Source organism: Myxine glutinosa, chromosome 6, assembly GCF_964187855.1.
Source record: "Myxine glutinosa chromosome 6, kmMyxGlut1.1, whole genome shotgun sequence".
In the NCBI taxonomy this organism is placed as follows: domain Eukaryota; kingdom Metazoa; phylum Chordata; class Myxini; order Myxiniformes; family Myxinidae; genus Myxine; species Myxine glutinosa.
In genome coordinates, this window is record NC_136266.1 from 190,854,286 (window position 1) to 190,868,407 (window position 14,122).

At 42.7% G+C, this 14,122-nt stretch overlaps 1 protein-coding gene across 1 annotated transcript in view; it reads left to right on the top strand.

Moving 5' to 3' along the window:
- GPI (glucose-6-phosphate isomerase) overlaps positions 1 to 14,122 on the top strand; it is a 102,792-nt gene that overhangs the window by 25,996 nt on the left and 62,674 nt on the right. Inside the window, exons 3-7 of the mRNA XM_068119083.2 lie at positions 4,226 to 4,294; positions 10,258 to 10,377; positions 10,562 to 10,645; positions 11,806 to 11,952; positions 12,061 to 12,132. Of these exons, the coding sequence (XP_067975184.1) occupies positions 4,226 to 4,294; positions 10,258 to 10,377; positions 10,562 to 10,645; positions 11,806 to 11,952; positions 12,061 to 12,132 (492 nt within the window). The remainder of the gene's footprint in view (positions 1 to 4,225; positions 4,295 to 10,257; positions 10,378 to 10,561; positions 10,646 to 11,805; positions 11,953 to 12,060; positions 12,133 to 14,122) is intronic.

Consider the following 14,122-nt stretch of genomic DNA (forward strand, 5'->3'; position numbering starts at 1 on the left):
GTTTGACCCTGTTATGATGAAAAGTACGATTTTTTTTTTATCTGTCATTATGTCTCGTTTGTATATAGGTTTGTGAGTGCAATAACACGCAAACACTTTCAGCTATCTTTGTCAAACTTTACCAGAAAATTCTTAAGGAAAAACGTAAGTCTGATATGTTATTTGGCTGCCCTTACCTCCATCTTGTGTAAATGTATGGAGAAATTGATGGTGAAGTTTAGAGCATCAGATGTAACTCCTAAACTGGATCCTTTACAATTTTCATACAAAGCAAGATGAGGTGTTGAAGATGCCTGGCTCGGTTTACTTCATCCAATCACAAGTCACCTTGACCAGAATGGAACCTATGTCCGTGTGTTATTTATCGATTTCTCGTCAGCCTTTAACACCATGCAGCCATTTACCCTTGTGAAAGTGTTGAGTGACCTGTGCCTGAACCCCCATATCATACTCTGGGTGGAAAGTTTTTTACGAGACCTCAGCAGGTGAGGGTGAATGGTAGCTTATCAAAGTTATCAATGTTGAATACTGGTGCTCCACAAGGTGGTGTATTGTCACCTCTACTGTTCAGTTTGTGCACCAATGGATGTGTGGCTCTTAAAGAAGTTTGTAACTTTCTTAAGTAGGCAGACGATATCGCCATTGTTGGCTGTCTTTCCGATCAATCATCCTTTGTATCTACACCTCGACGAGATTGACACATTGAATAAGTGGTGGGGACTTTCGTCTTACTCTGAATGTGTGCAAAACAAAAGAGATGATTTTGGACTTTCGGAAAGATCACAATCATGAGCCTGTAACCATAAATGGTGATAAGGTGGAAATTGTTAGCAAATGTAAATACCTGGGCACCTTTATTGATAAGTTAACTTTTGATGGAAATACTGATGCTGTGTACAAGAAATCAATGCAAAGATTGTGTCTTCTCAGGAAGTTGAATTCGTTTGGTGTTAGCTCTCATGTGATGCGGATGTTGACAAATTCCTTACTGATCAGTGTTTTGTCATTTAATTTGATTTCCTGGTACAGTTATCTTAATGTGCGGAATAAGTCAAGATTGAGAAAGGTCATTATTACACTGGCATTTAAAGCTGTAGGTGGGCCTTCAACTAGTCTGGAGTCTCTATACTTGCGAGCATTGAAAAGGAAGGCGGTGCAGGTGTGTACTGATGAAAGTCATTTCTTGAACGGACTTTTTGAAAAACTGCCATCATGGAGACGCTTTCGTGTAAGGATGAAGAAGAACATTTTCAAAAGGTCATTTGTACCATGTGCATTGTGCAATTCAAATGCTAAATTCAAATTCCTAGACATTTTGCTGTTTAGTCCATCTTCCACATTTTATATTTTATATCTTTTTATATAGTTTTCTTATTCCCTTTGTGTTTTATGTTTTAATGATAGTCAACTTACGGTGTCACCAAAGAATAATTTCCCTGAATATATGGGACAATAAAGATTTTTAAATATTTGACTATATATATATATATATATATATATATAACTGAGAAATAGTAGAAACTCCACAGTACGAGCAGGGCGTCTCATTTGCATTGAATATATATTCGGGAGATTGAATAAGACGCGGATGTAGCTTCAGGACTTCGATCTTTAATTCGACTTTAATTCGACTTCACTATATATATATATACATATATCAAAGAATGTGGCACCGACGCAATTGACAGAAGAACCATCGGCAGAATAAACAAGCATTCTGAGTATTGCGCTGCAATACATGTCCCCTACCGGCAGTCTGTCGTCCGGAAAACTGTTGGGGAAATTACCAAAGTTCAAAGTGCCATAACTTTGTCAAAAATGATCGAAACGTCGTGAAGTTCGAACTTGATGTGTAACTTATCATGAGGAAACCATGTACCAAGTTTGAAATCATTAGCATTAAGAGTTTAGAAAAAAAAGTCTGGAAAACTGTTCTTTGCCTGACAGACTGACAGACTGACAGACTGACAGACTGACAGACTGACGGACAGAGTGCAAACCTATAGTCCCCTCCGGTGTACACCGCTAGGGGACTAACAAGCAGTTTGATGAAACTGGCAGCATTCTTCCAAAACAGTCACCAGGTAGGCCTCGTACTGTTCAAACTGAGGAAAGCAGAGCGGTCATTCAACAACAACTCGACAGCAACACACCATTATCAACTCGTCGTTTATCAAACTTCACCAACATAAGCCGATCATCGATTCGAAGAATACTAAAAGACCTCAATGAGAAACCATACATAGCCAGATTAATTCACCAACTATCTGTGGATAATTTTAACAGGTGCATTGAGGCAAGTGAGACATTGCTTGGGTTAATGGACATGGACAATGATTTGCAGAACAGGATCTTGTGATCAGATGAATCCAGGTTTACTTTATCTGGTTCTGTGAATAGTCATAACATCGTGATATGGGCAGCAGACAACCCACGATTTACTGTTGAGCACAACGCTCAGTATCAAGCTAGTGTGTCCATCTGGGCAGGCATTTCTTCTGGAACATTGTTGGACCAATATTTTTCGAAGAAAATGTGAATGCTGCAAATCACCTTCTAATGTTGGAGCACAATGTATTTACACTCGATGATGGCCAAATACACTTCATGCATGATGGTGCGCCTGCTCATTATGCTGCCAGTGTGGCCAGGCCCTTGATTTGAACTTTACAGACAAATGGAATGGCCGCCATGGTCTTGTGATTTCTTCCTTTTGGGTTTCCTCAAACACAAAGTGTATGCGAGGACTCCTACGACCCTCAGAGACTTGAAACAATTCATCCGTAATGAGACTGCTGCCTTCACGACTGAAACATGCAGAAGTGTGTCAGAGTGTTTCATCACGGCTGCAGCTGTGCACAGACAATGAAGGGAAGCAGTTTGAACATTTGAACTCATCTATTTCATGTATATTAGACTGTTTAACGAGTAATCATGTTTTGTTTTGCACCAAAGAACAATATTAAACTTAGTCGATTGTTGCAGGTATCGTTCTTCAAAGTGTGTGTGTGTGTGTGTGTGTGTGTGTGTGTGTGTGTGTGTGTGTGTGTGTGTGTGTGTGTGTGTGTGTGTGTGTGTGTGTGTGTGTGTGTGTGTGTGTGTGTGTGTGTGTGTGTGTGTGCGCGCGCGCGTCAAAGGTCAAGGTGACAGTGACAATTTTCATCATACCTGTCAGGCTACTCGCCTGATGCCTTGTTTGTCTGTGAACAGGAGATCTCAAAAAGTTGTGGATGGATTCGGATGAAATTTGGTGGAGACGTTGGGCATGTGAGACATGAAATCATTAGATTTTGGTGAAAATCCAGATCCAGATCCGGATGGGGATCTGAGAAAAATTTTCATTATTCTTCACCATTGAGGGACAGAGCAAAAAATGATATAGAGCACAATATGTGCAAAAGTTGTGGACAGATTCTGACGAAACTTGGTAGACAGGTTGGTTGTGTGACGAGGGCAAATCGTTTCGATTTTGAAGATCCAATACGGATCCAGATCAATTTTTTTTCTCATTTTACAAGGGATTCTTCACCATTGATTGATCGGGCCAAAAAAACGATACACAACAAAGAAGAAGAACCACCTCTGGAGGCCATTTTTCCCTCCAGAGTAGGGGTTGGCCTTTTTCTGGCACCTTGGTCCCCTTTTTGAAGCAATGTTTCATGGCCGGAAGCCCTTCCTGCCACCAACCCTGTTAGTCGCCTCTTACGACACAGGGAATTACCAGCTGAGTAAACCCCCCTGGTGTTAATTCATCAATCGACCGGGATTTCAACCCAGGATCCTAGAATCCCAAGCCGGCGCACTAACCGCTAAGCTAACACCACCATTGATTGATACGGCCAAAACAACGATATGTAGCCTGGTATTTAGAAAGGTTGTGGATGACTTGTGACAAAACTCATTCAGAGAGTTTTGTCAGTGACAAAAACAAATCGATTGGATTTTGGTTTACATCGCATCTAGATGTGACGTATTGGCACGATACAAAACGTAAACTGTTCACCCTGGCGGATGTATGCTTTCTAACGAGTGTCGTTCTAGTTGTTTATGTAATTTGTGAACTTTGTTTTACAAGTGTTTTTCACAGTTGTATGTTGGTGGCACCGTGTTTTATTTACTTTATGTATTTTGGGTAGACTTTTTTTGCTTTTTACTTCCTTGTATTTTGTTGAGGTTTAAGTTGTGTGATTGTCAACACACAAGCTATGTCCATATTTGCATTCAGGCACGTTCGAGGTCTGTTGAGGCTGCTCGAACTCGCATGTTCAATGGAGAGAAGATAAACTTCACTGAGGTCAGTTGTTTTAAAAATAATTTTTAGTCTCGTCCCAGATGGGACACAAGACTATTGCAATGCCTGTCTGTTCATTCTAGTGTGGATGTGTGGATGTATGTATATCGATGTATGTGTGTGTGTGTGTTGAAATAGTTTTAAAATACACACTACATGGCCAAAAGTATGCAGACACCCCTTCTAATTCGTGGATTTGGCTGTTTCAGCCACACCCATTGTTGACAGGTATATATAATCAAGCACACAGCGATTCAATCTCCATAGACAAACATTGGCAGCAGAATGGGCTGTACTGAAGAGCTCAATGACTTTCAACATGGCACTGTCAAAGGATGTCACCTTTCGAACAAGTCAGTTCGTCAAATTTCTGCCCTCCTCGAGCTGCCCCAGTCAACTGCAAGTGCTGTTAGTGTGAAGTGGAAACGTCTAGAAGCAACAACAGCTCAGCCGCCGAAGTGGTCAGCCACACAATCTCACAGAACGGGACCGCTGAGTGCTGTAGCGCATAAAAATTGTTTGTCCTCGGTTGCAACACTCACTACCGAGTACCACACTGCCTCTGAAAGCAAAATCAGCAAAACAACTGTTCTTCGGGAGCTTCATGAAATGGGTTTGCATGGCCGAGCAGCTGCACACAAGCCTAATGTCACCATGCACAATGCCAAGCGTCGAGTGTTGTGAAGCTCGCCGCCATTAGATTCTGGAGCAGTGGAAACGCGTTCTTTGGGGTGATGAATCACACTTCACCATCTGGCAGTTGGATGTACGAATCTGGGTTTGGCGGATGCCAGGAGAACGCTACCTGTCCGAATTTTTGGGAGATGAGGAATAATGGTCTGGGGCTGTTTTTCATGATTCGGGCTTGGTGAAGCCCTTCGTTCCAGTGAAGGGAAAACTTAACGCTACAGCATACGATGACATTCTAGATGATTGTGTGCTTACAACTTTGTGGCAACAGTTTGGGGAAGGCCCTTTCCTGTTTCAGCATGACAATGCCCCCGTGCACAAAGCGAGGCCCATACAGAAATTGTTTGTCGAGATCGGTGTGGAAAAACTTGACTGGCCTGCACAGAGCTCTGACCTCAACCCCATCGAATACCTTTGAGATGAATTGGAACGCCGACTGCGAGCCAGGCCTAATCGCCCAATGGCGGTGCCTGACCTCACCAATGCTCTTGTGGCTGAATGGAAACAAATCCCTACAGCAATGTTCCAACAACTCGTGGAAAGCCTTCCCAGAAGAGTGGAGGCTGTTATAGCAGCAAAGGGGGGACCAACTCCGTATTAATACCCATGATTTTGGAATGAGATGTTCAACGAGCACATACGGGTGTGATGTTCAGGTGTCCACATACTTTTGGCCAGGTAGTGTACTTTTAGTCAGTGCAGTATACTGTTTATTCTACCAGGTGAGCACCAGGGGAATTGCCCCTATGTTTATATTGCAGGCACCTGCAACTCACCACAGGTGAGTTTAATTCCAAAGTAAAGGAGAATCACCTGCTTGAAATCTAATTATTTATAACAACTTCTAAAAGGTGCCAATAGTATTGTCCGGGGCCATTTTAGGATTTTTGTGTGGAATAAGCTAAGATTAGTGATTTTTTTTTGTTCAGCTTTTTTGTTTTGTTCCATTGCAAACCAAAGATATAAATATGTTGATAGCAAAAGATTTCTTAATTTCAACAATTTTCTGGAAGAAATGGTGCGTTCTTTGAAAAAAAAGTACGTGTGTGTGTGTGTGTGTGTGTGTGTGTGTGTGTGTGTGTGTGTGTGTGTGTGTGTGTGTGTGTGTGTGTGTGTGTGTGTGTGTGTGTGTGTGTGTGTGTGTGTGTGTGTGTGTGTGTGTGTGTGTGTGTGTGTGTGTGTGTGTGTGTGTGTGTGTGTGTGTGTGTACACACAACAACAACATGCATTTTAAGGCCATTTTCCCTGCTATCACGAATGCAGGCCTGGGGTGATGGCAAGTGGTAAAGCATGTGGTGAGGTGGAAAGAACTGGGAAGTGGCCGTGTGCTGTGTGCAGGAAGGGTGTCGAAGTGAATTCCATACAATGTGCGCTGAGTGGGTTCATCAAAAATGTAGTGGTTTGAGAGGGTCATTAACCAGTGTGGCAGCTACATTCAAGTGTAAGGTGTGCACAGAGGGAGCTGCAGATGGAGGAAATGTTGAGTTGGATCTTGGAGACGGCGTGAAGCTGGAAGGTGTGAAAACATTTTGTTACCTCGGAGACATGCTGAATGGAGAAGGTGGATCAGACTCGGCAACGGTTGCTCGAGTCAGATGTGCATGGAAGAAGTTTCGGGAACTGAGTGGCGTGCTGACGAGGAGGGGAGTGTCATTGAAGCTGGAGGGAAAGGTGTATGCTGCATGTGTGAGAAGTGTTATGATTTATGGGAGTGAGACATGGGTAATGAACGTAGAGCAGCAACGAAGGCTGGAAAGGGTGGAAATGCGAATGGTTCAGTGGATGTGTGGCGTATCGTTGAGAGAGAGGAAGACAAATGATGAATTGCGAAAGATGATGGGAATAGAGCCTGTGATTGATGCTGTGAAGAGAAACAGGTTGAGATGGTTTGGTCATGTGTTGAGGAAGGATGAAAGTGACTGGTTGAAAAGAGTGATGGAAATGAATGTAGAAGGAAGTAGAGGACGGGGAAGACCGAGAAAGACTTGGCTAAAGATGGTCGAAGAAGAAATGCGGGCAAGGGGGTGAATCAAGGGGAGATGCAGAAAATAGGGCAAAATGGAGAACATTGTCATGGGGACCGCAAGGCTAACCCCCGCTCTTGCAGGGAAAATGGCCTTAAAATGCCTGTTGTGTTGTTGTTGTTTCCCTTTGTCTCACCACTTGGTTGTCTGCGACATAAGGGTGAAAGGTGCGAGGAGAGCTCGGCTGGTGAAGTACCAACCGAGAATGAAGGTGTGGAGGTTGAAAGAGGTGACAGTAAGGGAGGCATTAAAAGAGAGGCTGAGTAGGGTAGAGGATGATGTGGTTGAGCTTGAAAGTGGTTGGATGTCAATGAAGGCTAGTCTGTGGGAGCCGTTGGTGAGGTATGTGGATGGCCAAAAGGACCACCGAGGCACTCGGAAACATGGTGGTGGGATGATGAATTTGGAAAGAGGATTGACGAGAAGAGGAAGAAGTTCAAGGAGTGGCAGAAGGCGAAGGGTACGGGAGCAGAAACAGCAGAGCATGAAAATTAAGAAGGCTGCAAAGAAAGAGGTAGCAAAGGCGCAGGAGGCATGTCGGAAAATGTTCGGAGAACGCTTAGATTCGGAAGAGGGTCAGAGAGCAGTATTCAGGATTGCAAAGCAGATAGCGAAAGAGGTGTGATGTGATGGGGGTGAGTTGCTTGAAGGATGAAGTGGGACAAATCGTTGTCGACCCAGATGGAATTAAAGGAAGATGGAAAAGATATATGGAAATGCTGTTGAATGCAGAGAATGAATGGGATGGCAACATAGAGAGTAACCCAGTTTTAGGACCGGCAGAGAAGATAACTGAGAAGGAAGTTGAGGAAGCGATAAAAGCAATTCAGAGTAGAAAAGCGGGAGGGCCGACGGGAGTTGTGGGAGATATGTTGAAGGCAGCAGGAAGTTGGGGTGTGAAGAGAATGACAGAGATCTGTAATCTGGTGGTGAAAGAAGGCCGCATTCCAGTGGATTGGGAACTGAGTACCCTCGTCCCTCTATACAAGGGGAAAGGTGACCCTCTAGAGTGTGGCTCGTACCGAGCGATAAAGTTATTGGAGCATGGAATGAAGGTATTGGAAAGGGTGTTGGAGAGGAGGATAAGGAAGAAAGTGAAGATCGACGAAATGCAGTTTGGATATATGCCAGGAAGAGGAACACAGACGCGCTTTTTATTGTGAGGCAGTTGCAGGAGAAGTACATGGAGAAGAGGAAGAAGTTGTTTCTTGGGTTTGTTGATCTGGAGAAAGCATTCGATACGGTTCCACGCAAAGTATTGACATGGGCAATGAGGAAGTTTGGGAGTGGAGGAATGGTTGATCAGAGTAGTGATGGCAATGTACAAAAAAGTGTGCACAGCTGTAAGGACGAAGGACGGGAACAGTGGTGAGTTTGAGGTGAAGGTAGGAGTGCATCAGGGGTCGGTACCAAGTCCACTACTATTTGTAGCTGTGATGGAGGTGCTGGCTCAGAACGTAAAGGAGGGTTTACCGTGAGTTTTTGTATGCAGATGATCTGGTGTTGATTGCGGAAAGTATGGATGGACTGAAGGAAAAGATGAACAATTGGAAGGAATGTATGGAGACAAAAGGTCTGAAAGTGAATATCGGAAAGACGAAGGTGATGGCAAGTTGTAAAGCATGTGGTGAGGTGGAAAGAACTGGGAAGTGGCCCTGTGCTGTGTGCAGGAAGGGTGTCGGAGTGAACTCCATTCAATGTACAATGTGCGCCTAGTGTGTTCATCAAAAATGTAGTGGTCTGAGAGGGTCATTAACCAGTGTGGCAGCTACATTCAAATGTAAGGTGTGCACAGAGGGAGCTGCAGATGGAGGAAATGTTGAGTTGGATCTTGGAGACGGCGTGAAGCTGGAAGGTGTGAAAACATTTTGCTACCTCGGAGACATGCTGAATGGAGAAGGTGGATCAGACTCGGCAACGGTTGCTGGAGTGAGATGTGCATGGAAGAAGTTTCGGGAACTGAGTGGCGTGCTGATGGGGAGTGGAGTGTCGTTGAAGCTGAAGGGAAAGGTGTATGCTGCATGTGTGAGAAGTGTTATGATATATGGGAGCGAGACATGGGTAATGAACGTAGAGCAGCAACGAAGGTTGGAAAGGGTGGAAATGTGAATGGTTCGATGGATGTGTGGAGTATCGTTGAGAGAGAGACGAAGACAAATGATGAATTGCGAAAAATGATGGGAATAGAGCCTGTGATTGATGCTGTGAAGAGGAACAGGTTGAGATGGTTTGGTCATGTGTTGAAGGATGAAAGTGACTGGTTGAGAAGAGTGATGGAAATGAATGTAGAAGGAAGTAGAGGACGGGGAAGACCGAGAAAGACTTGGCTAAAGATGGTGGAAGAAGAAATGCGGGCAAGGGGGTTAACAAAGAGAGATGCAGAAAATAGGGCAAGATGGAGAAGATTGTCATGGGGACCGCAAGGCTAACCCCCGCTCTAGCAGGGAAAATGGCCTTAAAATGCATGTTGTTGTTGTATATATATTAAAAACTTTCACTCAAGTTGCGTTTGGAATTTTTCTGATTATTCAGATTTAAATGAAAAGTGATAATGATCAGATGTAGTAATTCCTAGTTTTTGAAATTGTATCATTTTGTTGGGGTATATGTTATTTTTATCCAAATTATGCAAATGAAGATAGGTTAGCATTGTTTCACTCTTCTCCACCATACCATTAACTCTTAGATGCAGGCATCAAAAATCCTGCATAAACGCAGCTATTGGGCCTCGGAGGCCCAACGGATGTATTCGTGTAAAGTTGTTTAATTTTCATATTTTTGTCACTGAATTATTTGTAACCAAGTTATAGGAGCATATACAATGAGGCTCATATCAAGAAAATAATGTTATAACATAGTTGTACAACAACATTTATGCGGGGTCTCGAAGGCCCCAGGCCTGCATTCATGTCAGATTTTCGGGTTATACGTGAAGAATGAAGATTTTCCCACGGACCTGAATGAAATTTTTTTTTAATGTCACTGAATTTTGTATAACATCAAAGTCAGTGAAAATGAGGTTCATTCCAAAAAAAAATTGTACAGCATAGTTTTTGCAAAAAAAAAACAACCTTGTGGGCCTCCGAGGCCCAATCACTGCATTCAAAGGTTAAGGTAAGTCCCCTACTGATGATATCCTCCGTCTTATCATGACTCTACTTGCTTTGACATTATATTCTTTTTATTTGTTTTATTTTGAAGCTTTTCATCCTTGATGCTTTCCTTTAATGCACGTCCGCTGTTCATTTTCAGAATCGTGCGGTGTTCCATGTCGCTCTCCGCAACCGCTCGGGTCATCCTATGATGGTCGATGGGCAGGATGTCATGCCTGCTGTAAATGCTGTGCTTGAGAAGATAAAGAAGTTCTGCCATGTAAGGTCTTCACTTCGCTTAAATCATCAAATATAACTAAAAATGTGGGGTTTCTGAAATAGTGTGCATAGATGCTTGATGTTGATTTTTCATTTGATGATTATTTGAAGGATTGGGGAAAGAGGATTGAAAAGGTGGGTAGAGAATGGTGATTGCAGGGTTTGTTGCTTTGTCCTTTGTGCAGAGAGTTCGTAGTGGTGAGTGGAAGGGTTACACCGGGAAGACCATCACTGACGTAGTTAACATCGGCATTGGTGGCTCTGACCTGGTAAGCAGTTCTGCATCCAATACAATCACATTACATGATTTTCCATCTGATGGAACAAGTTTATCACCATGCCCTTAAGTGCTGAATTGAAGCTTGTTGTAGAGAAATAAATGGGATTCGTGTGTTGGTTGGTTGATAATTGAATTGTCTACTCGAAGAAAAAAAAAAAGAAAAAAAAAATCGCACCCGTGTCCTAAAGAAGCGGTTGGGTTTGGCATTTTTAACGTGAAATGGGCAAAGCCTAGAAACAAACAAAACCCTTTATTAGAACCCTTTATAATTACCCTTTAGAATTACCCTTTATAACACATTAAAATTGCTCTTTCGCACCCTTTAGAATTACCCTTTAGAATTAAATAAATGCAGTGGGTTAGAAAGGTTCTTCCTCATTTTTTGTCCGATGTGCGGATATTGAAGGATATAGCCTAATATTGAAGCGGCTTCACTGCTTAAAAACATCACTTGTTCTTCCTTTCCTCTACTTATGCTTTTCTCCTTTTCCCCTAAGATCTCCACTCTCCTTTTTTTGCATTTTCCATCTCTTCCCTGCTCCTCATTTTTAGGTCATATCTCGATTCTCGAAGAGATGAACTTGTAAAATGGGTCGTGATGTCTGTCTGTTTGTCTGGTCGTCCGTTAAGTTTTTGCTATTTTTGCAACACCTGCCTTGTCACCCGGCTGATTGTTCTGAAACTTGACACATGGATACAAGACAGTAGCCCGCACAATCACTCAGGCTTCGATTTTTCGATTTCGGATCATGCAAGTTCCCGTGGGGGTGGGAGGGGGGGTGTAATTACCCCCTGGAGCTTCGGATCCCTACTCGTCACTTATTTACCAAGCGATTGCTCGGAAACCCGATACAGCCCGTCTATGCTATGGTCCTTAGGATTCCTCAGTCTTAGATTTGTTTTGATTATGGATCAGGGAGCCTCCCAGGGAATCGGGGGCTCCCAGGGGGTTTCCCCAAATCAGCAGACGTCTGAACTACAACCTCAAGAGAAGATCGTCAGCCCACACCGGGCTCTTTTACCTTTGCTCTACCACGTCCCGTCCCCCCCGTCCCCCCATACTTTTATAGCACATGACGTAGTGTACTCCAGACTTCTGTGATACCTAAATATCTTCCTGTAATCATCTACTTTGATATCAATTTACAGGGCCCTTTGATGGTATGTGAATCCCTGAAGCCATATTCCAAAGGTGGACCTCATGCTTGGTTTGTATCCAACATTGATGGAACCCATTTGGCCAAGACACTGTCCAAGCTTAACCCTGAAAGCACGCTGTTCATCATTGCATCTAAGGTAAGGAAGGTGCTTGCCCCATCCTGTCCCGAGTGTGATATTGTCAGACTGATTCACATTTGCTCAAAGTTCGACCTGTTTGTTAATTTTGTTGCATTCCTTTTCCAGACGTTCACAACACAAGAGACGATTACAAATGCCAATTCCGCCAAGGAGTGGTTCTTGCAAACAGCCAAAAATGTAAGTTGCGCACTTTGTCAAAATGTACCAATGTTAGCCTTTGTTAGTCTCACTCTGAAGGGGATTTAATGGTGTGCCTTTATCGTGTAAATATTTTTCGTTTTAAAAATGTTTTTCTCTGCAACCGCTTGTCCGATCGATGCAAAACTTTAGGAGGGACTCCCCATGGAGAATATTTTATTGTTAACTCTTATGTCATAGATCACATGGAATGGCAGCCATATTAGATTATAGGAAAATATTTTGGACATCATTTTCTCTGAAACCGCTCAAAGGAAAGAATTGAAACTTGGCGTATGTCATCAACTCCCCTTGGGGGTATAGAGGGTGTCAACGATGACATCATTGGTGAAGTGATATTCCAGCCATAATTGGTTGAATTGAAATCCTTATCCAAAAAATCTGAAAGTTCATACATCTGACCAATGACCCAATGTGAGTGAATATTTAAATTTATAGCATTCATAACCCATGCCAAGAAACGATGTGACATAACAGGGCACATGGATGGTATGGGTATATGGGCCATAATAGCAGTGGGCCAGTTAACGATGGTATTTTATTCAGAATGAACACGCGAGGCGAGTTTATCCGTACTACGAGTGTCGACCTAGTTTATTTATGTGGCGGTGCAACCGCCGCTGTCATGAAAATACATGAAGCATCTATTTGCTGTTCTTTTTTTTTTTTTTAATTTCAAGAGAATGGATGGGTGTATGTTTGTGAGCCTCCCTCTCAAACAACAATTTTTGCTTGGTTGTGGTGATGGGTTGTCGGTCATTTCAGCATTAACTTGTCCCGAGAAACTCCATATCTGCTATCCAGCACAGAGTTAGCATATCCCGATCGTTCCATTTAATCGTTCTTCACTCACGTTTTCCTTTTTTGGGATTTTTATTTTAATCATTTTGTTTTGTGAAAGATGATGTGTTGTTCAATTCTGCGGTTTTAATGGTAGTGTATGCATGGTACGCTCTGCGAGTGTGAAAAAACCGTTGTGGTGTTCAATTGTTATGCCATTCTTAACACCAGCTTGCATTTTGATCAAGGCCCTGAATGGGTATGTCATCAACATCAATGACACCACAAATTGATAGGATGTTTTTTTTTAACGAATGAATAAAAATGTATGGTTAATCCACCAGTCTATTGCTAATTTTCATAACTCCGGCTCTAGCTCTCCCGGCCATGCTGATCTGGCCTGTTTCCTTGGAATAGGAAATTCTATGAACTGGGATATTTGTTACTTTGACGAACTGGAATCTGGCATCAGGAAATATCCAAACTCTTAATCTCGATAAACAGCAACAACAATTATGCGTCGGATCGAAGGCATCGCGATGGTTCCGTGTGGACCGAAATGTGTCGATTCTGGGAAGCACTTTGATCCATTCATAAATAAAATCGGGAAAGTAACAAATGTCCCATCCCGGATGTCGGTTCGTTTGTGCTCATCATTTGAACCAAGTTTGTGCTCCACGGAGCTTCCTGTGATTTAATTTTCTCAAATTGCTGCACAATACAGGTGTGCTCCATGCCCCATCATCCTGACATTACCATCTATTATGTTTGTTCAACATTTGAAGTTCTGTTCGACCCAGGTTTATGTCGGGGATTCGTTACTGAAAAGTGCGACGAATATTGAAACTATGAAAAACAAAGGGAATTTTTCTCCTAAGAATTAATGGAATAAGTGGTGGATGCATTTCTCACGTTGCCATTTAAAGTATTCTATTTCGCTTTTTACCTGTGGTATTACCCTTTTTTGATTATTGCCAGTTCTATTCAAGTACACATGCATCTATCTATAATTCCAGTAATCTCTGTGTATGTGTGTGTGTCTGTGTGTCTGTGTGTCGTTTGTCTGTGACCGCTGTTTCTCGACAACCACGGGTCCGATATACTTGAAACTTGCCAGGTATATTGCTGGGGACCCGAGGATGTGCCTTTTCAAGGTTTCATATTAATCGGAGAAGTAGTTACCGAGCTA